Below are 20,465 nucleotides of genomic sequence, written 5' to 3' on the forward strand. Positions count from 1 at the left end.
ATTTTCCCACAGTCTTTGATTACATATGGGGACTTTTTAGTTTATAATCAGGGCTTTTGCCTGATTTTTAGAAATACTTTCCTTCAGTCCAACAGACATATCATTTGTTTGTTTACGGCCTGAGAGTAATCAACATATTATGCTTCTAAATTACGACCAGGCTTTCCAATGGACATGACATGTACATTTTTTAATTAAGAATGGTAATTCCCTCTTGGTTGACAAATCCCCCAAATTAGGCACCCTCGTAGATTTGGCTCTGTTTACAACCAAAATGGCTACAGTGTAGGGCAGGCTAATTCCTACCAACTGTCTTGTTTGGAAACAACAACCAATACTCACGTAAAACGTGTAGTAGGCTATGCAACTAACAACATGCAGTAATATACATTTCAGTTGAAGCAGTTATGGTTTAAGAATGGAATATTAAGTGCGCAAATACTGCCGTTTGTACGGTAACCAAAGGAATGTGTCACACCAGTGTAGAGCCGTAATGATGTCAACTTGTTATTTACTTTCCAAATCTGAATGACTGAGCAAGGCGAAAGGAGAATTAATCAACCGCTGGGTGACCGGGCAAGCGAAAAATAGTGTGAAGAGTTGGGGGAGGGGAAGTGGCTCAGACTAGGCCAGATAGGCAACACAGTAGACTGTACCCTTTGAGACTCAGTTTAGCAAAAACACCCAACATATTAAAGTAATAAGTCATTTTATTGGTTTTTCGAGAGTGTGCTATTTTAATAATATAGGTGGGGCAACCACATGTAGGTTTTTAGCCCAAAAAAGCGCCATTTTAGGTACATTTAATCTATACAGTAGCTATGTGGTAACAGCACACAGCCATTGAAAGCATGCAGTTCAATGAAATGTTATCTGGTATACGTTTATAAACTGAAATTTCAGCACGTCATTTAGACAACAGTTGGCAGATAAACACGATATAAACTACAAGTAAATCAATTAATAACCTTGTGTTTTAAATGTTTACCCCCCACCACCCCTCTCTCTCTCTCTCTGCTCTGTGTCTACGTCGCTCTCCCGCTCAGCGCCTGCTGCTGCTGCGGTGTCTACGTCTGAGCTCTCAGTGAATGGTGAAACTCCTCAGAGTAACTAGCCTCAGCCACAGAAACTCGGGTGTATTCCAACTTTACCGCCACTTAAGATTGTGTCTGAGCGATTACAGCTTTGTTAGCTCGCCAAATGAATCGAGAGTGAGTCACATATACAGCGGTGGTCGGAACTTGAAATATGACGATAAGCAAAATGGGAGGAAAGTCGTCGTTAGCTTGCTGAAGTTGGAGGTTCTCCTTGTGGAAGAGGAAGAGGTGGCGGCGGACACCACGAGTTCACTCTCACAATAAAAGGTAAGCCAGTTAAAGAGGCATGCTTTGGGCTGCCCTGCATTCAGCCTGCGTCTGTGTTTGTGTGTACGCGAAGAGGATAATGGCATTCACAAATTGGCGATTATGGTGTTGATTATGAGGTTACCGGCACACAGCTCAGTCACCCTTCGACTCCACACGTGTGTTGAAATTCTGCTTGTGTCTTTTGATTTTCTCCCTTTCGGTTGTCCAAACGTCCTACTTTCTGAGACTGTTTTTAACACTCTTGTTAAAGCATTCAAGGCAGAGAAGCTGTGGACTGCTCTTCAAAACACAATAAGTTTTAGAGGTGGTCACATTTTGGACAATTATTAAGATATGTCCGATTTGCCCAAATAGCACAATAGAAAACCTACACCACATTAAGTTTCCCCAGTGCAGTTTAAGTATTTTTGTTCAAGCTTAATATGTTTACATACATACATATTTACATTGCCATTCAGATTTAGGACGTGCATGCACAAGTGGGGTGAATACATCCGACTGTACTAGACAGTGCCAGTTCATAGTACTCTATTACTACAATGTGAAGCTGTTTCCTGACTCTTTGTAACCTTTAAAGCACAACAGAGGCACCAATGTATCAAAAGAAACCTAGTTAAATGAGAAGCTTGTGATGTTTTTATGTTAACATTTTCACCAAACACTTAATAAAAAAGTATTGTGACCTATAAAGTCTTGTATTTTCCAAATAGTTGTTCTTCTTTGAATTATGGGATACACCATGTACAGACACATGTCTTATTTAGCTTCTAAGAATCAAAGTGTTTGTATCTCCATTAAAGCAACACAGGAGAAGGATTCAGATGAACATAACTGCTAAAGCACACTGCAGTTTGAACCTTCTTCTACTTTAATGGCCCAAATAATTGATGCCTTAGTGATGCCCCCATTTTCATTGACCTAGTGGCTGGTGTATGTTCACACTAACTGATGTCAGAAGGAGGAATTTGAACAAAGAAGTTGCATTGATGTGAACCTCTGCAATGAGACACACTGACTGTCTGTGACTACATCCGACTATTTGGCTGCCACCGTTTTTTGGTCATAAGCTGTATGACACTTTCTAATCTTCACTAATTTCCTCACCAGAAAGATGCCTCAACTAATGTTAAAAAAAAAAGGCTATATTGAAAGATAAATTGTTATAATAAATCTTAACTTAACCCACTTAACCTCTTCTCACATTTTGTTTTGAAAATGATTATGATGTTTTCTTTGTTGACATCATAACCTAACAGATGACTTCAGGTTAGGTGTCTTGTTACTCTTGTTACTGTGAGGCCGATCCAAATCACAAACAGCCTAACTTAAATTCAATATTTTTTATATCTATCTATCAATCTAACCCTCCGATGCATTTCTTTTCAGACTATTTGGGGTCAATACTATTTTCTACATTTTGCCAGCATAGTTACTGAGGGATCAAGGCATGCTTTAGCTCAGAGCCCCCCCTGGAGCACTGGGACTGTCCTGTTGCACAGTCACAGTGTGTTGTTAGAGTTTGGTTAAATATATCCAACATTTTTGATAAACAGTGACTGTCCTATCATGAAGATACTGCAACGTCTGTCTTACTTATTATGGCTTTCACTAATTTAGCAAAATCTGGGGTTAAAGACACATTTGTGGATTTTATGTGATTTTGTTAATATTTTCTTTTATTTAAATTGTGAACCAGTTGTGTCCCCAAAGTGCAGCACTCGCAGTCAACCCTAATTGCAGTGGTTACAGGTTTAGTGCCACCTATTTAAAGAACAATAGGAGTTTTATTATGTCTTAATTGCATGTTTCACACCACTTATCATAGGCCTACCACATAACCTTTTCATTTATTATTCAATATGTCAGTGTCTAAAGTCATTCGTTACCTCTTATGGAGATGTCTGATTTTTAAAGAGTGGGTAGCTTTATGTTTTTTAAATCATTCCTAGTTTAACATTTTGTTCTCAATGGCTTTTATTGACCCTTTTTGATTTGGTTTTTCGGAAGAAGGACACGGTTACCTTTGCACTGAGCGACTGTGGACATACATTGATAATGCTGCTGTCCCACAGGTTATTGTCTGTCTGCCTCCTGTTCAGGGACAGGATTTGAGATGATTGTCTTTGGTTTTCAATGCTGTATGTTCTGACAAAAGAGGATTGCCTTCCTTATGTGAAGAATCATAATTCATTTACCCATTGGCTTGTAGTCACATCATTCTTTTCAATGTTATTATTACAATGGGTTTTGTACACTAAGGCCACAGAAGGGACGCCTGCAAAGCCAGAATACATTTGTGTTGGACTGTTCAAAACAGAAATGTATCCTCTGCTCATAAGTATGGCAAGGACGTCCTTGTCCCTGAGAAAGCCATGTCGGCCTTGTGGTGCTGCAAAGCTCTGTATCTGGCTGTCCAAACATCTCTGTACTGTAGCAGTATTTATTTATGATTGGCCATGGGGGGAGGTGAGCCTTTCTCTCCCTCCAAAAGAGTCTTGCAGTGTGCATGGGCGACCAGCCAAGTGGCACTCTAGTGGTTACTCTGAAATAACGCCCCTACAAGTTCTGCTAGTTCAAGGCTATAGTTATTCATTTGGATTTAGGGCGGCTCAGATAGCCGTGTGAACTTGTATCCATTGTGTCTTGACTCTGTCTTTGTGTGTATTATAATTAAAACAAGTATGAGGAAGCCAGATGTATTTACGGGTGTTTAAATGTTCTGCTGTTTGCGGTTGATTTGTAATCTGTAATGTTTGAACCCATCATAGCTTAAGATTCATTTTTCTTCTTTAAAGCCTAATTTTAGCGGTCCATCACATTCACTTTTCAACATCTCTCCTAATGTGATTTCAAAAATATTGACAACAAGCAATGTTTGAAAGGTTATGATTTATGTTTATATCATTCTCATTTTTAACCAGTTTTTCATGAGGAAGGGGTTTGAAGCACTATCGCGCCAGCTGGATGAGTGTTACGGAAGTTGTGCAAGCAATTAAATGCCCGAGTGAAAAAACGTCTTTACTTGAGCCAAGATTTGTGTGTTTTCATCCCCTTACTGATTCAGCAATGTAAGCTTATCTTTTGTAGACGGTGTAGCAAGTAAGTAAGAAAAGAGGAGCGTATCCTTACAAGCGGAACCGTGTCTGAGAAATATAACTGTTACAGGAATTTGTATCATTTAGTTCTGGTGATTCATGTCCATACAAGCCAAGAAGGTTCCTACTCCATTGTCTATGGATAAAAGATGAATGGGCTGTACTTTCCAACATAGCACCGTTGTATGACAAATAAGTGGTGGGAGATATTTCAAATAAACTACATTTTGCAGCTTGTATACTATGTGGGAAATGACTGTCGGCAACATTGAGTGCAAATATCAGGGACTCAGCATCTCTTGTGGCCGTCTCTCTTTCACAGATGCGTGTTTCTGGTCTAACTAGCTGCCAAGTTGTTTTGCTGCATGTCAACTTAATAAGTATTACAATTAGCGATACATTAAAGAAATTGAAATCGAAAGCCAGAGATGTTGGTCGACCACCCGAGAGCAGAGACAGTGGTTTCGTTCAACTGCATGAGTAGTTAGTTATCTTTCTATAAATTAGATCATGCAATGTTTTAAACTAATGAGTAGTTACCGAACCATTCATTGGTCCCGCACTTGCATGGAAGTCTGCAAATGTCTTTTTTATAAAAGGCAGATTTCAGTTTTTACTGATTGGTGAATAGCTTTGACCGGGCAAGCTTTGGTAGGTTTGTTGTTGCACGAAACTGAAACACGGATTTGAACGCAATTCTACTGAAACGAAACGACCACCTGCGAGATGTCAGTGAAAGTTTTGTGTTTGCTACTGCTGTAACTTCCTACTCCTTGTAGTGTGTCTCCGGTTCTTTCAATAGCCTACCTGTAACAAATGCCTGGCATAGTCTTTGGGGAAATGTTCTACATGCACCTTATTCCTTTAAATCACATCTATATGTCTATAGGTCATCTTTACCGGTTCCCTGTGAAATATTACAAAGTCCGTTTTTATTGCAGAAGCTTAATGGTGTATTTATTACCTCCCAGCAAGACAGTTTTTTCTGGCCCAGTGTCTTTGTGAGATATGTACTTCATCTGCTATTGGTATTTATCAATAGCTTTGTGTATTATCATACCAAATACTCATATAGCTAAACACAATTGTATACATTGTCTAAAGTAACAGTCTCACCAGCGTTGTGTGCAATCTTAAGTATCTTTATTTACAAGGATATACAAACATATATTCCTCATTCGCAGTCAATGGCTAAGCAGGATACACACACACACACACACACACACACACCCACCAAAGGGCTGTGTGTAGTATCAGTGCCATGTGTGTGTAAACTCTAGGTAGGGAAACATTGCGGGGGCAGCTTAGAATGGAGATCAGTGTTTTGGTTGTCTTTCTTGTTTGTTTGACCCTGATGTCAGATGGAGAGAAAGCTCAAGGAGAGTGGGGGGTATTTAGGGTGGCATGAGCAGCTGTTGACAGAGAAGCAAGATATTCTCGTCACCATAGCAACACTCGTATTGCCCACACTGTCGTCTCTCTATTGCTCGAAAAAAAAAAAATGGCCTGGCTGAGGCCTCTGTGTTGACTATTACAAACTCAAGGGCACTGCTTGTTACTACTGAATAAATGTAGGCTAAACTTCTTGGGTTTTTTTCTAAGTGCTTTGTGGAAGACTAACTGTTTGTCCCTTAAAGAATACTTTCAGTTCCAGTCAGCGGTCCAGACAAAAGGTGGCATGAACAATAAGTCCAGACTGCTAAATGTTCTCCGTTATAGAGTTTGTTATTTTGATAATGTGCAAATCGTTTGATCTTTATTTTAGACGCAGTACGCAGGAGCTTTTACAAAATAAAAGTCCAAAGCAGACACTGCCCTAGATTTGAAGACGCCTCATTCTACAAACTAGTCATTTTGAATAGCATTGCATTTGTTTAAGCTACACAAAAGGTATTGTGTTTAGTTCTTCTTTAGTGTCCTTTTCAGGTTATAAAAGCGCAACAACAATCCTTCCTTTACTAATTGTTACCTTCACTTACAGTTCTATGAAACCAGGGCATAGTATATGGTTGTTATTTATTGTGTAAGTATGAAGCAACAAATGATATGTAGAAAGTCTATAAAGCCTGTTATTCTTTCAAAGAGTATCAGTAAAGGACATTCTGTATGTGTGCTGCAGTGAGCATCAAAAGAGCTTTGTGTGTCCCACGATCTCCTCCGCACAACATATTTACTCGCCGCCCGCCTCCACACAGCCATATACACATGCATGCCCATTGGCCTGCAGCGCCCGGTCCCCCGTGTGCTTACATATGCGCACATATGAAACCAGGTTATTTTCAGAAACCACAAAATCGAATTGTTTTCAATGTTCTGCGAAAAACAGATTGCTGTAAAAGCTGGCTTTACATGTTGCAGTGCTATATCTTTTTTCACCAAGATGTACATATTAAAGACTGAACGATAGGAGATTATGTTAAAGCAAGATGTATTAATAATCTAGGACACATTTTAAATCCTTTTGTTGCTGCATTGATTTGAAAATGTGGATTTAGAAAGAAATGTAAATATGAAACCTCTGAAGCATGCTCCACATTTCTGCTTGAGGCTGGAGGCTGTATTAGATTCTAACACACCCACATATTATAACCAATGTTGCAACATCCGGTTATGTTGCATTGTGGATAATGTAGGCATCAAGCTCTGAAAAGGACAAAGAAATCCTACAGTGGTTTGAGAGTGGTGTAATGCTTTTAGCACGGCCACTACTACTTGGTATTATGCACATAAATATCTTAAACAGCTCATTGCAAGGATTTGCGTGGTTTGGCTATTCTGCTACAGGTACAGTTACAGGATCAAATACTGTTCAGGAAGACAGGTTGGAATTCTAATTGTAACTGAAATACTCTTCACCTCCTTTTACCTTATGTAATCATTACAGGTTTCCTTTGTGGGTGTATTGCCCAGATCAATAGGAAAGAACCCAAGCCGTTCTCTTCTTTGAACAATGCATGGCTGCTGATTTCCTTTGTTTCTACAGATAATAATAAATGACACCAATGGGCAAATGGGAGTCGCCATTTGTATTTGATGCTAATGGCTCCGGCGCTGAGGGTGGATCGTAGGTCCTGACGCTCCAGATTAGAAACCATTATGATGAATTCTTTCAATGATCTTTGCTGTCTGTCACCATCCCCCATCCCCCAGTAAGGAGAACACTTGATGGTAGTGCCTGTAATGTGCAATACAAGAGAAGAATACACATAACACCCACATTTCTGCAGATCTATATAGGTGTATTTCAAAGATGTCTTATTCGTGTGAGGATCATGGCATTGGGGGTGTGTTTGCAGTATCAGTGGCTATAACCCTGAGGACCCTTTTCATTGTTAACTGCTGAAAGACCCAGTTGATTAGGCCGACTGGTTCCAAGGGTGCCAAGCCCTACGTGTGTGTGTGCGTGTGTGTGTGCATGGAGAGCCAGCAGTTTTAATGTCGACCAATCACCTCAGCAGGTAAATTCACAAATCTCCTTCTTTACTCAAAGGGGTGCTAATCGGTGGGTAGATGATTTGGGTTGAATGAAAACCTGCAGACTGTTGTCTCTCATGGCGTGGGAGAAGTGTTTCCCCTGGAGACCAAGGGCTCCCCTCCCCCACCATTGGCCGACCTACATTGGCTGTCGCTAAGTGACTCATTGAGAGAGGCAAAGAATAATGCACAAATGGTTGTTGTGATTACCTGTGCAGGAATCATTATTATTATTATTCATTCCACCATCCCCCCACTCTGATTCCCCTCCCCCATTATATCTCCCTCACTCCCCTCCTCTCCCCCCTCAAGTCGGCAGCCCAACCAGAAGCTTCAAAGGCGGGTTTTACTCAGCAGAGCCGTTCAAGAGAAAATGGCTGCTGTTTCCAGGTCTTGTTTGCACATCTGTCAGGAGGTGACTGTTCAGGAGAAAATGGGGTCCGTGGTATGCCGCTTTTCAACATCATTCTGTGTTAAAACCCGCATGTGAAGCAGACGGCTCGTGTAGCTCATTGCTCCAGTATCTGTGTGTTCAAATGTTTATGTTCAGAAAGCATTTTTTTGTTCTCAGCGATGGATGGATCATTTCACACGATGTTACAGATTTGAAAAGGTTGTTCAAGGAGTTATTTGCAGTGGCATATTTTGTGTAACCAGGAATGCTGAGATCTAAAAAAAATAGGGTTTATCAATCAACCCATTTACTATTTATTTATGTACTCAACATGATCTCTCTTCTAGCTGAACATCTATCATCACAACCGCACATCAACAAAATGAGTGCATATTCATTCCATTACCTTAGACACTACTTCCTTCAAAAAAATCTTGATGATATCAAAGACACATTTGCCAATGTCTTAAATTGCTGTCATGTAGTCCTGCTTGGATTTTAAACACACATCGAAAATACAATTATTGCTATTTTACAAATGTAATATTGGTCTTTATTCCATCTAGTATGGTAATGACGAGCGATACATTTATGTTGTTTTTAAAATGTCTTAATTAGTTGCACGTCTGTTGTGACTTTTTTCACTCGTAGTATTTTCAGATATTTGATCTTACACAGGCTTTTGTTTACTTTCTGGGTCTTGTCATGCTTTATTTCAAATGGCTCATTACATACAGTTAGCCAAATAAATGGTGTTTATCAAACAATTCTCATTCTCATTCTGCTACACAGGGTTACAAAAAATGGCAGCTTTAACTTAATCCATTGTGCGGAAACAGAACAGTGGTGCATTCCTGAAGTGCACTTCCAAAGTTTGCCACAGGAGTAATGTGAAATGAACAGCACTAGAGCCACAAAGCACCACCTATGGATACGGCAAGCCAATGGTATCGTTTACATCGTAAAGTCATTGACCAACATTGCCGTACACATCCTAAAGTTGACCCTAATGATCGAGCTGACCGCAGCGGGGGTTCTCATCATTGACCCATTCAGGTTTCCATTGCTCAGTTTCCTTTCTGTTGTGTTCTGCTTTGGTCTCCTGTATGCATTTGGAAAGTTTGACATGCTTTCAAACTAATGTTACTCAACTGCAATGCAGTGGTGAAGCCTAAATGAAAATAACGATGCTATAGGGAATAGTTTTTTCACAATTTCCAACAAAACACATGGTGTCTTAGTAACTGTTTTTCTACTTAAGAGTTGTGGTCTTTGTTTCCGGTTTTATAAATGAGTCAGCAACAGTATTTTGTCACCAAGAACAGTTGTTCATGTCCTCTTGTTGTCAGTACTGAGTGATTGACGAGTCACAAGTCTAATCCGCTAGCTTAAGGAAAGATATTTTACAGCCGTGCAAGGAATGTCGAGGGAGAAACTTCTTTCGTCAGGATCTTGTTGTACAAAAAGTTTCGAGGGATACAAAGGGATAACAGAAGCAGCAAAACAGATGTATTTGTACTATGCGCTTGGCCAATTTCAGTCAAACAAACTAGTCTGGGAAACAAGATGTGGGCGTTGTTTTAAATGTTTTGGGGCGTTTTTCCAAATGTAAGTATGAATCAATCTCAACATATTTGACTGCTACAGCTGTAGTGCTGGGAAGATAGTCAATGTCAAAAAGCTTGATGGCCATGTTAAATTAAAACATCCCTAATTGATACACTGATGGGATTGAATTAGGAAACAGGATCCCTGGCAATAAACAAACTAAATAATTCCCATATGCAGTTAGAGAAGTTGAAGAGTAAACCGGAACATCTAGTTATACTTGATGTCAATAGAAAGGGCTGATGCATACACAATATACGTATCACTACGAAAATCAGTTGTAAGTCCTTAACTTCTTCAAGCTTGAATGCAATTCGTCAAAACTCAGCACACCGATAATCCTCCTGCACCCGGGTGTCTGGACCTCTGCGGTAAGACACAGAATTCTAGTTTAATCGTACTTTTTAAAAGCCGCAATATCACCTCACTACTATAACCATATGCAAGGATGAACGGCTGTCTATTTGATCATCAATATTGTGCCATTCTTTGACATGGTGGACATGTTCTTGGATTACCAGTGTTTTTGTAGCCTTTGAAGTAAGTGTTTTTCCTTGTGTGATGTTTTTCTCTCAAAGGCACCATATCTTCAGGCTCTGACTCCACTTATCACTACAGCGGATAAACCTCAGAGCCGTTGCAGAGGTTGGCATTTAGTCTGGTTTCCCGGAAGCCTCATTGTTTGGTCAAAGGAGGCTCGGATGCCCAGGGAGTTGTGTAATGGGTGGTGGCATCAAGGGCCCATCTGATAGAGGGATTATTGCTGCGGCCCGCACCAGTGGGACCTGAGCCCCTCCAGGCTGCCTGTTAATTACGTTTCCAGTTGTTTGGTATGTAGCTGTGGCCGCTCTGAAAACAGCGGCGCCTTGCTTTGATGTGGCTAGTCGTACATGTAGGCTGAAATAAACACGGTAGCTGTGGTCAAATGGGGGCACGGTGGCTTTTGTTGACAAACTACAATGTTGTTGTGCTGAAGAGAACGTCAAGCATTTACTTTGCAACAGTGATATGAACCCAGTATTGTTTTCTTTTGATTAACATTTTTGTTCTGCTATTTTTTGAAGTCTCAGGATTATTATTTTCCGCTCCTCTTGTTACCTCAATCTTACCTGTGTGGAGTCTTGTATATTTATGAGCTGGCCCCTGCCTTGTTTGTCTTTTGCATGAGAATTCATATGCATGCCATACACAGCCCTGCATGCGCCAACAACGGGAGTGAAGAAGAAGAAGAAGACGGCTACCTAGAAAACAGGGAGGGAACAATACCGGACTTCGAATGTAAAATCATCCAAGCAAATGTTTTTATGAAGAAGGAAATATGAGTTAGTTTGACGTCAAGCTTCTGAATGAATTGAAGTGAGAACAACAAATGTAAACATAACAATTGTTTTATGTGGAACTCCGCAAGGCACCTTTTTAATAGCTCTTCTTTTTGGATTCAAAGTGTATATTCATTTCATGGCTGCAGCAGTTACAGGGGTTGTTCTAATTCCAGCCCATAGCACGTCCGCTGTGGTTGGTACAATAAAGCAGGCTCCATCTGAAAGAATATACCAAGGTGAAAGTGAATAATTCATGTTGAGTAACATGTTCATCCCCTCTGGCTGTATGCCTACTGGTAATTGGGACAACACCATTCTCTGTCTGTTTTGCTCGATCTCTCCTGTTGCTATGCTACCGAAGGGAACTTGAGTGGGCCTGGAAAGTGTTTGCAATGAAAGTTGGACAGCCGTGGCGTCTTCATACCTGACACTACCAGCCCTCTAGGTGTCTTTGTACTCTCAGCACAATGTCTGCCATCTCCCAGTGAGAGAGCAGGAAAGAGTTGTATCGTTTTTATATATTTGTATACTTGCCGTGACTCATTCTCAACTTGCTCTTTTGTTTTGTTAACAATCTTTCCTAACCATATTCTGCGCACAGAGAATTACCTCTCTTCGTTTGTAGGCTACTGTACATTTGTTTGTGTTTACACTGTGTGCATGAATGTATGAACAATGTGGTTCCAGCTTCATTCAACCTACTCTTGTAAAGCATATGCGTGAGCCGTTGGGGAAATGATGAGCTCTACAACAGTATTCTTACATTGTTCATCAGCCTGAAGACAAAAACAAGATGGAATTAAAAATGTAATTGCTTTCTGTCTCCTTGGCTTCCTTCAGTTTTGAGACAATCTCAATTGAAATGTTAACACAAGCTCTGTTAGGCAGCACTATTTGTTGGAAATAACTCAGAAGTGAAGGTCAGGCTTGCTGCTATGAATAATTTGCCTCTTGCTCTCTTCTGTAATTCACTAGATGGGAAGTAGACAGGCATTTCATATCCTTACTGCTTTATCAGGACTCTTTCTATCTGGATGGTTGGCCGGGTCACCAATGGGAAGCACCATACAGCTCTCAGGGAAAGCCAAATGGATAAAGACACTCCTATTAGGCCAGAGAAGAGAGGTTGGAAATTCATACATTCAGAACTAGACAGATGTGACCCAGCCATTGACATGGTAATAGAAAGGAATCATGAATGAAGGGTACAGGACTAGGCAGGCACTAACTCAGTGGGCACGGTGTTGGCTCATGTCCGCACCACTAAACAAGGATCACTGCAGATTTGTGCAGTGTGCAGAATTTGCATCTAATTTCATTGCAGTGTGATAGAGATAGCATTATCTTCGGAATGTCATATGCAAGAGCATAACATATAAATAAATATAATTCCCACTCCCATTTTTTTTCTGTCTATTTTTCCAGGAGTGAGCCCAGCCTTCCAACGTAGCTCCTCCCTCTCACTGGGCTAAGATGAGTATTACCAGTGACGAGGTGAACTTCTTGGTCTACAGATACCTCCAAGAGTCAGGTTTGTCTCACGCTGGAACTGTTGTATGCGAACATTAAATGGGCCATTATTATATGCACATCGTATTTGGTCAATGTATAGAAAGCACATTCATCCTGCTCTTAATCCCAGGCTACTATATTCACTGTTGTGCAGGATCAAACTTGAAAATACCTTTCCTCAGCATATAGTGGGTGTAAATAGACTGACCATTCAGCCCCTGTAATACGAACACCTTGTTGGTGCACTGAATATATCCATGGCAACAATCTCTTCATGCTTCAATATTATTTTGAACAATGAATCAAATCTAATACTTCTGAAAGCATCCGACAGAATACAAACTAGTATCCCTGAGAGGTCAGCATTGCTATAGACATGCCCTAAAAACCTCTCAAATATCATACTTGTTGTTTGTTGTATCCGTTTACTTTAGTTTTGGATCACACAAGACATTTCTTTGAATATTTGTGTTGTGTTTTTGTACATCTTGTGCTTGGCACTCTCCCATAAATGAATGTGAATGGTGTTTTGGTGTCAGGTTTCTCACATTCAGCATTCACCTTTGGCATCGAGAGCCACATCAGCCAGTCCAACATCAATGGAACGCTAGTGCCCCCTGCAGCCCTCATCTCCATCCTGCAGAAAGGGCTTCAGTACGTGGAGGCAGAGATCAGCATCAATGAGGTGAGGGCAGGGACCTGCTGTCTCTAACTCCCACAGAGGTTTTCTTTTTGCTTAATGATACAAAGACAATCTTAGATCCCTCTGACAACAAACTAGATAAAACTGCCAATGATTATAACATTTACCCTTCTACTATATATAACACTGAAGTCAGCATACTATCACTGTTCACCTCTATAATCGGTTATTATAAGGAATCATGACTCTATAAAAGTCATTTGTTAAACGACATAGCTTAATGATGTGTTAATAAGTCTTAATGTCCCAATAGGATGGTACGGTGTTTGATGGTCGGCCAATCGAGTCGCTGTCGCTCATCGACGCGGTGATGCCAGACGCGGTGCAGACGCGGCAGCAGGCCTTCCGCGAGAAGTTGTCCCAGCAGCAGGGCGCCTGTGACATCGCTGCCTCCACCTCCGGGAACCAGAACAACGCCCCAAAGAACGGAGAAAACACGTTCAATGGGGAGGAGAATGGCACGCACAACATGAGTATGTTGAATCCTTTATACAGAAGTGTCCCAGTTACCTTGAATTAGGAACTCAAAATAGTTATTTGATCAAATGGTACTCAAGAACAAATATAAACAAGTAGATCCATTATGAGCTCTTTAGCAATATAAGTAAAAAAAAATCTAAAAAAAGCTTCTTGAAAAAATGGGTAAAATTACGAGTTATTAAATGTGCTTGTTTCTGCGCAACATTGTTATTAATAATCTATACATTTAATTTCTTTAGTTTTAATTTTCACTTCTAGTAATGCTTATTTTTGAATTTGAAGTGAACACGCAAGCACTACATTAATGTTTAAAACACAATGTTTCAACCGCACCAGGATATAAATCTGGATTTGGAACATTTTCAAAGACATTGCTGGCAACAGTTCCTCTGCCTGCACTCTGTTTTTTGGCTCAGTGCTGTCATAAGAAAGCATCCAAGTAGCTGCATTATTAATCAGAGCAAACAACCCATACTTTACTTCGGGTAATACTTCTAAAATAAGGCAAAACTTTACACATGGAAAGAAAGACAGTCAAGTGGTTTTCACAGATTTCGATATAATTAGCAGCTGCTAAGCTTCCTCTGAGTGAAACCAGAGAGGTGTAGATTAGGTGGAGCTCTAGACAAGAGGAAGAGGAGAAGAAGTTTGTGTCAGCACTTCCCTAAGAGTGTAATCTGAAGGTGTTGATGGCAACAGGAAGAGTAAGGTGTCACTGTCTTTCAGGCTTTTAGATGATCTGAAAGCGTTCAAATATCCTGAAAAGCTGCATCCTCCACTGTGACGGTGTTCTCATTATACTGTGTAAACGGCACACTCCAAGTGGGTCAGTATTCTCAGACGGAGATAAATAAAAAATAGCACTGGCATATACCAGCAGAAACCCATTATTGATTTCCTTTGATATCTCCCTGTTACTTAAAGCTATCCCTCCACCTCCTGAAGCATCCATTAGCGCTACATTTATCAGCATTTTATTTATAGCTTGCTGACAAGTGTGGACCGATGTGTGTTTGCAAGCATGTGTTAATGCATACTGTGTGTGTGTCTGTGCTCTCTCATCTCAGATAACCACAATGAGGCCATGGAGATGGATCTAAATGTGGAGATACCATCCAGTAACGCCACAGTGCTGCGAGGCCACGAGTCTGAAGTGTTCATCTGCGCCTGGAACCCTGTCAGCGATCTGCTGGCCTCAGGGTGAGTCCCTGTCTGCGCCGATTCCAATCATAATGCTACTCAATGAGTCGTATTATATTATGTGCATGCCTTGGCTTTTATTCTGTGAGATATACGGCCTCATCAGATCCATCGCTGACAGCTTGTATTTCAACCATCTTTTGACCCTCTCCTGCCGCGTTGGTATTCAGCTCGGGGGATTCCACGGCCAGGATCTGGAACCTGAACGAGAACAATAACTCCAACTCCACCCAGCTGGTGCTGCGCCACTGTATCCGAGAAGGTGGCCAGGATGTCCCCAGCAACAAAGACGTCACCTCACTGGACTGGAATGTAGGTTCCTGATCATCCATCTTCTTTTTCTTTCACCATGTGTCGAACAGCTGAAGACAGTTAACTAACAATTCTGACATCTTTCCATCCCGCAGAGCGACGGGACTCTCCTGGCGACGGGCTCCTACGACGGATTTGCCAGGATATGGACAAAGGATGGTATGTCCTCCATTACAGCACGGTGTCGTCTCTCGGTCATTAGGTCTATGCCATTGTTATCGAGAATAATGCTACCTCTGTGACAATTTTTTGAAGGATCATTTCTAAAAGAAATGGATATGGCTCTAATCCATTAGGAAATCTGGCAAGCACCTTGGGACAGCACAAAGGGCCAATATTTGCTCTCAAGTGGAACAAGAAGGGGAACTCGATTCTCAGCGCTGGTGTAGATAAGGTATTTCGTAATGTCTTAATAATAATATCCTCATGTTATTCTTTCTTTAACAGTGCGAGTCTTGAAATGGACTGTTTGATCAAGAGCCAGAGTGTAAATCTGTAACATATCATTGTTCTAGTATTCATAAACCACAGAGCAAACTGCAGTGTTATCAGTAAATCTTCTGTGCACTATAAACTCAGCATATAGAGCCCAGAAACGATTAGATGTATTTTACATACGTTATTAGATATTTCACATGCAGCATGTAACCATATACACATGAACAAAAAAACATTATTTATGCAAGATTTATGCGCTACACTGACATGACAAGCATATATGCATATTAATAACTGTTGGTAAATATGTCACGCCCTGGTAGTTCTCAAGTAAACGTTTTATGAACCTTTGATATTCTTACTGATGGTGCATTCATAAAGGTTGCATTTGTGGTTTGTGACGCTCAATTCCATTTTACAGACGACAATCATTTGGGACGCACACACAGGAGAAGCAAAGCAGCAGTTCCCTTTCCACTCCGGTAAGCAAGTTCTCCCTGTATCAACACATTGGAAAAAATGATCATTGCAGAACAAGATGCAACATGTTTGCCGCTCTGTTGTGATTGTATAATAAACCTTTGTTCCAAATACTCCCCAGCCCCCGCCCTGGATGTGGACTGGCAGAACAACACCACCTTCGCCTCCTGCAGCACGGACATGTGCATCCACGTGTGCCGCCTCGGCAGCGACCGGCCCCTCAAGACCTTCCAGGGCCACACGGTGAGCAACTCTTCCTCCGTGGCTCTTCTGACCTCACCATGAGAAGATACAGGCTGCTAACACATTGTTGTGTTTTACAGAATGAAGTTAATGCCATTAAGTGGGACCCATCAGGTATGCTGCTTGCCTCCTGCTCAGACGACATGACCTTAAAGGTGAGTCCTCAGTCTTTAGAGCTTCAAGGCAACAAACCTCAAAGGTGATTCCATTCACACTTTGCTGTTCCCCTCACACACAGATTTGGAGTATGAAGCAGGACGCCTGTGTCCACGACCTCCAGGCTCACAGTAAGGAGATCTACACCATCAAGTGGAGCCCCACGGGCCCCGGCACCAGCAACCCCAACTCCAACATCATGCTCGCCAGGTGGGTCGCACATAGCTCACGTTCAGCACCGTAAAGAGCAATCGGGTTCCTAATAATTCAAGAAAAGTCCAAGTTTGTGTGCCCAGAACAAGCTGTGTGTACATGTGTGGGAAGGGGACACTTGTCATAGCCTGACATTCAGAAGAAACCGTGTTCCCAGTGCTATTTACTGTCAGTGGCCGACAGCGCAACACCATGACCCAGATCTGCATGCATGTGTAAATGTTCCAGTTCAAATACCACAGGAATTTACAGCCCTTACTGACAACCCCGCATACCTGCCTGTAATCCGCTCCGTCATAAAACTGCCATTGTTGCCCCCGCTCGGAAGGAACCTGATAATCTTAAGTAAATGGCAACGTTGAACAGTACGTGTGCAATACATTTTTAATTGACTTCACTTTTGCTCCCTCCATAATATCTTTCTGATTTCCCTTTCATTTGTTGCCAAAGGCTCCCATAGGAGATTAGTCTATTTATACCTGGGTGAAGAAGATGTGTTAATTGAAATCCTCCTTATATTATCATCGTTTTGTTTAACAGTGTCTCAGTCTTATTCACACGATCTTTTTTGTGTAGCTTTTTCCCTTTTTAAAGGAGCATTTATTAATTGTTTCCAAGATGTTTTCTGTTGCTGTTTCACTTGTTGGCTTTTTGAACTCGCTGAGCACAAAACTGATGCTAACGAAAACACAAATGATGAGAATTTGTAGCGTCTTACTTACTAAATAACTGCCCCTTTTTGTATTTATTTATGAGCTTTTTGGCTTCATTCACCGCTTCAAAAATCTATTAAAATATTGAATGCTATTTTTAAAGAAACAAATTCCTTTGAACTTCATTTTTATGACAAATATTGTTTTCTAAATCAGTCATTTTCCACACCCACAGTGCCTCTTTCGACTCGACAGTGCGACTATGGGATGTGGAGCGGGGGGTTTGTATCCACACGCTCACCAAGCACCAGGAGCCCGTGTACAGCGTGGCCTTCAGCCCCGACGGCCAGCACCTGGCCAGCGGCTCCTTCGATAAGTGTGTCCACATCTGGAACACCATGGTAAGGGTCTCAAACAGCACAGGGGGGGGGGGGATTCATTGTGAGGATTCATCTTTAAGGAACGGTCATGAACACGTTTGCCCTCTTGTTTCAGTCTGGCGCCTTGGTGCACAGCTACAGGGGGACTGGAGGTATTTTCGAGGTGTGTTGGAACAGCACCGGGGACAAAGTTGGTGGCAGCGCGTCCGACGGCTCGGTAAGCCCCGCCCACTGGGACGATGATTATGTGATTCACTACTATTAGCTGTTTTTAAGACGATGAGGGCCACATGGAACAAGAAACTGTCAGAATTACGACTTTTTTTTTTCTTTCACATCCCCGATTTTATTTTATTTTCGTGTGGCCCTAATCCTCTTCCGTAACTCTACTTAATGTACTTTGGTATTGTTTAACTTGGTTTGGTGCCTGCAAATTAAATTGTCTGAAAACACACATTTATAGTACTAAAAGTTATAAAAAAGGAATGTTCAAATGTGTTATTAATGCTCCCTAATCTTTGCCCTCTAGGTATGTGTTCTTGATCTCCGAAAATAGCTGTCTTGAGACTCTGTTGATGAATCCTGGAATGTGCAGCGGATTGCCTTCTCCTGACGTCAGCAACAAACCCTCTGTGCTCAGTTAGAGCTGTGAGGTGGAGCGAAGCCCCTCGTAGGAGTTAAACCATATGACTGCAGAAGCCTCTGAGGAAACGACACCAACTGACTTCAGCGCACCTTAAAGTTTGTTGATGTGTGTTTTTATGATATGCCCATTGGAAACATAATGGAGGGAGGTTAAGAGATCCCGAAGACGGGATGGATTCCAACTCCCTGGGTGCATCCGTGTTTTAACAGGTTTCTAATGAGAACGTGCTGCCGTCCCTCCGGGCCTCGTGTCCAGCTGTTATCGGGGTGTAGGGTGGAAACGCAAAGATGAGTTTTATATAAAGAGAAAAAGTGTTAATGTGTTTGGCAACAAATTAGGAAAGAAAGGTTATGGTTTGAGATTTCCTCTGAGCAAATGTTACCTCATGTCCAAACGAACGAACTGTGGACGTGATCAAACTGATGCACTGGTGTTGTGGACAGTGTGCTTTACTTCTTCTCAGTGGGGAATAGTTTGTTTCAAGAGCACTTCTTGCTTTTTCCCCCACAGATGGACTTTTGAAAGTCAAAATTGAATGTGCCGCTACAAGGTAGTTCTCAGCTCACATCTAACATCGGGTCAACAAAAGGAAAACCTGCCGAGAAAAAGTCCTAACCTCCTAAAGTGACCTGAGATTAGAAAAAGTCATTTTCTGGACAAGTGTGGTTTACAAAGAGAATGTTCTCCCTTTTTGGATGTAAATTAAAGAATGTAAAGATATGTAAATTAGATGAATACACACTTATATACTGTGTATATATGTTTATATACAGTACACTTTATTGCCATCCTGTAGGGGCTCATTAGCTATCACACCTTGCTGATAATGCTTGGCAAGACCTCTTTTTAAATGAAGTGCATGTGTCATCAGCTTCTTTTAATAGTCTTTTTCAATCATATCCAATGCATCATGTTGTTTTGCTTTTCGGTGAGTCACAAACAGCGTTGACACAGATGTGTTAAGCAGCTTTGCTTTCCACTATTGATCCCTGAAAGCCATCCTTACCAGCATTCAGGCAATTATCAGCTCAGCAATATGAGAGAAGAGTAATCACAGTATTCTACGTGGAACAGGACATCATAAGAACAATGCTAATGGTATAATGCAGACCTACGGAGGAAACAAGTACAGCTACATTTAGCATTACCATGGTTTCTCTTTGGCACTTCCCTCTGAACAATCTACTGAAAATCAGAGCACATTTTGACCAGAAGGTGGAGGTCAAGCAAAAGTCCTGCTGACGTTAAGAAAAAAAAAAGCTTATGTTAAGTCCCGCCACATACCGCTGGCTGGTCAGATTTGAAATGCGCAGTAAGTGTTGCTGACAGGGATCTCATGGAAAATATAGTAACTTCAAACCAACCTGCCACCACTTTGATTTGCCTTTTCCTGGACCCTTTCCCTTTCAGTCAATGTCTGCTAGAGCAATGTCAAGTGCACTTTTTGTAATGGTGAATACTGCAAATGTTCAGATTTTGCTGAAAGTTGAAGGGCCAATGTTTTATTTTTCTCTTTTTTTAATGTCAAAATTGGATGTTAATGGGTGGTTCATTGTTTTCTGTACTTTTTCATTTGCTGAGAGCCATTATTGTCTGTGTCAGACTGAGAATCGAGCTGTGGGATGGTGGCCGTTGTTGGCATGCTGAGGAGCCCGGTTTGGAATAAGTGCTGTGACTGCTTCTATCTCTCTCACCCTGGTCCGGGGTGCAGTCACCCGTTTCAAAGACAAAACGTTGAATTCATTCAGTGTCTCAAATAAATCACTCTATTTTGATATCAGAAACCATG

General features: G+C 41.3%; 1 protein-coding gene across 1 annotated transcript; it reads left to right on the forward strand.

Moving 5' to 3' along the window:
* Nucleotides 1-1,048: 1,048 nt before the first annotated feature.
* Nucleotides 1,049-20,460, forward strand: tbl1x (transducin beta like 1 X-linked). The gene is made up of 15 exons (XM_034213274.1): nt 1,049-1,364; nt 12,686-12,791; nt 13,312-13,457; nt 13,729-13,948; nt 15,023-15,155; nt 15,326-15,467; nt 15,563-15,626; nt 15,764-15,861; nt 16,327-16,387; nt 16,507-16,628; nt 16,709-16,783; nt 16,867-16,994; nt 17,886-18,051; nt 18,146-18,247; nt 18,560-20,460. The coding sequence occupies exons 2-15, from the start codon at nt 12,734-12,736 to the stop codon at nt 18,584-18,586; spliced, it is 1,542 nt and encodes a 513-aa protein (XP_034069165.1). The 5' UTR covers nt 1,049-1,364; nt 12,686-12,733; the 3' UTR covers nt 18,587-20,460.
* Nucleotides 20,461-20,465: the final 5 nt, after the last annotated feature.

Source organism: Gymnodraco acuticeps, unplaced genomic scaffold (assembly GCF_902827175.1).
Source record: "Gymnodraco acuticeps unplaced genomic scaffold, fGymAcu1.1, whole genome shotgun sequence".
In the NCBI taxonomy this organism is placed as follows: domain Eukaryota; kingdom Metazoa; phylum Chordata; class Actinopteri; order Perciformes; family Bathydraconidae; genus Gymnodraco; species Gymnodraco acuticeps.

Excerpts from the sequence above, each read along its gene's own strand:
- tbl1x (XM_034213274.1), top strand. The coding sequence starts at position 12,734 with ATGAGTATTACCAGTGACGAGGTGAACTTCTTGGTCTACAGATACCTC. Across the intron at positions 16,388-16,506 it reads GCAGTTCCCTTTCCACTCCG|CCCCCGCCCTGGATGTGGAC; the intron begins GTAAGCAAGTTC and ends AATACTCCCCAG. Across the intron at positions 16,995-17,885 it reads TCCAACATCATGCTCGCCAG|TGCCTCTTTCGACTCGACAG; the intron begins GTGGGTCGCACA and ends CCACACCCACAG.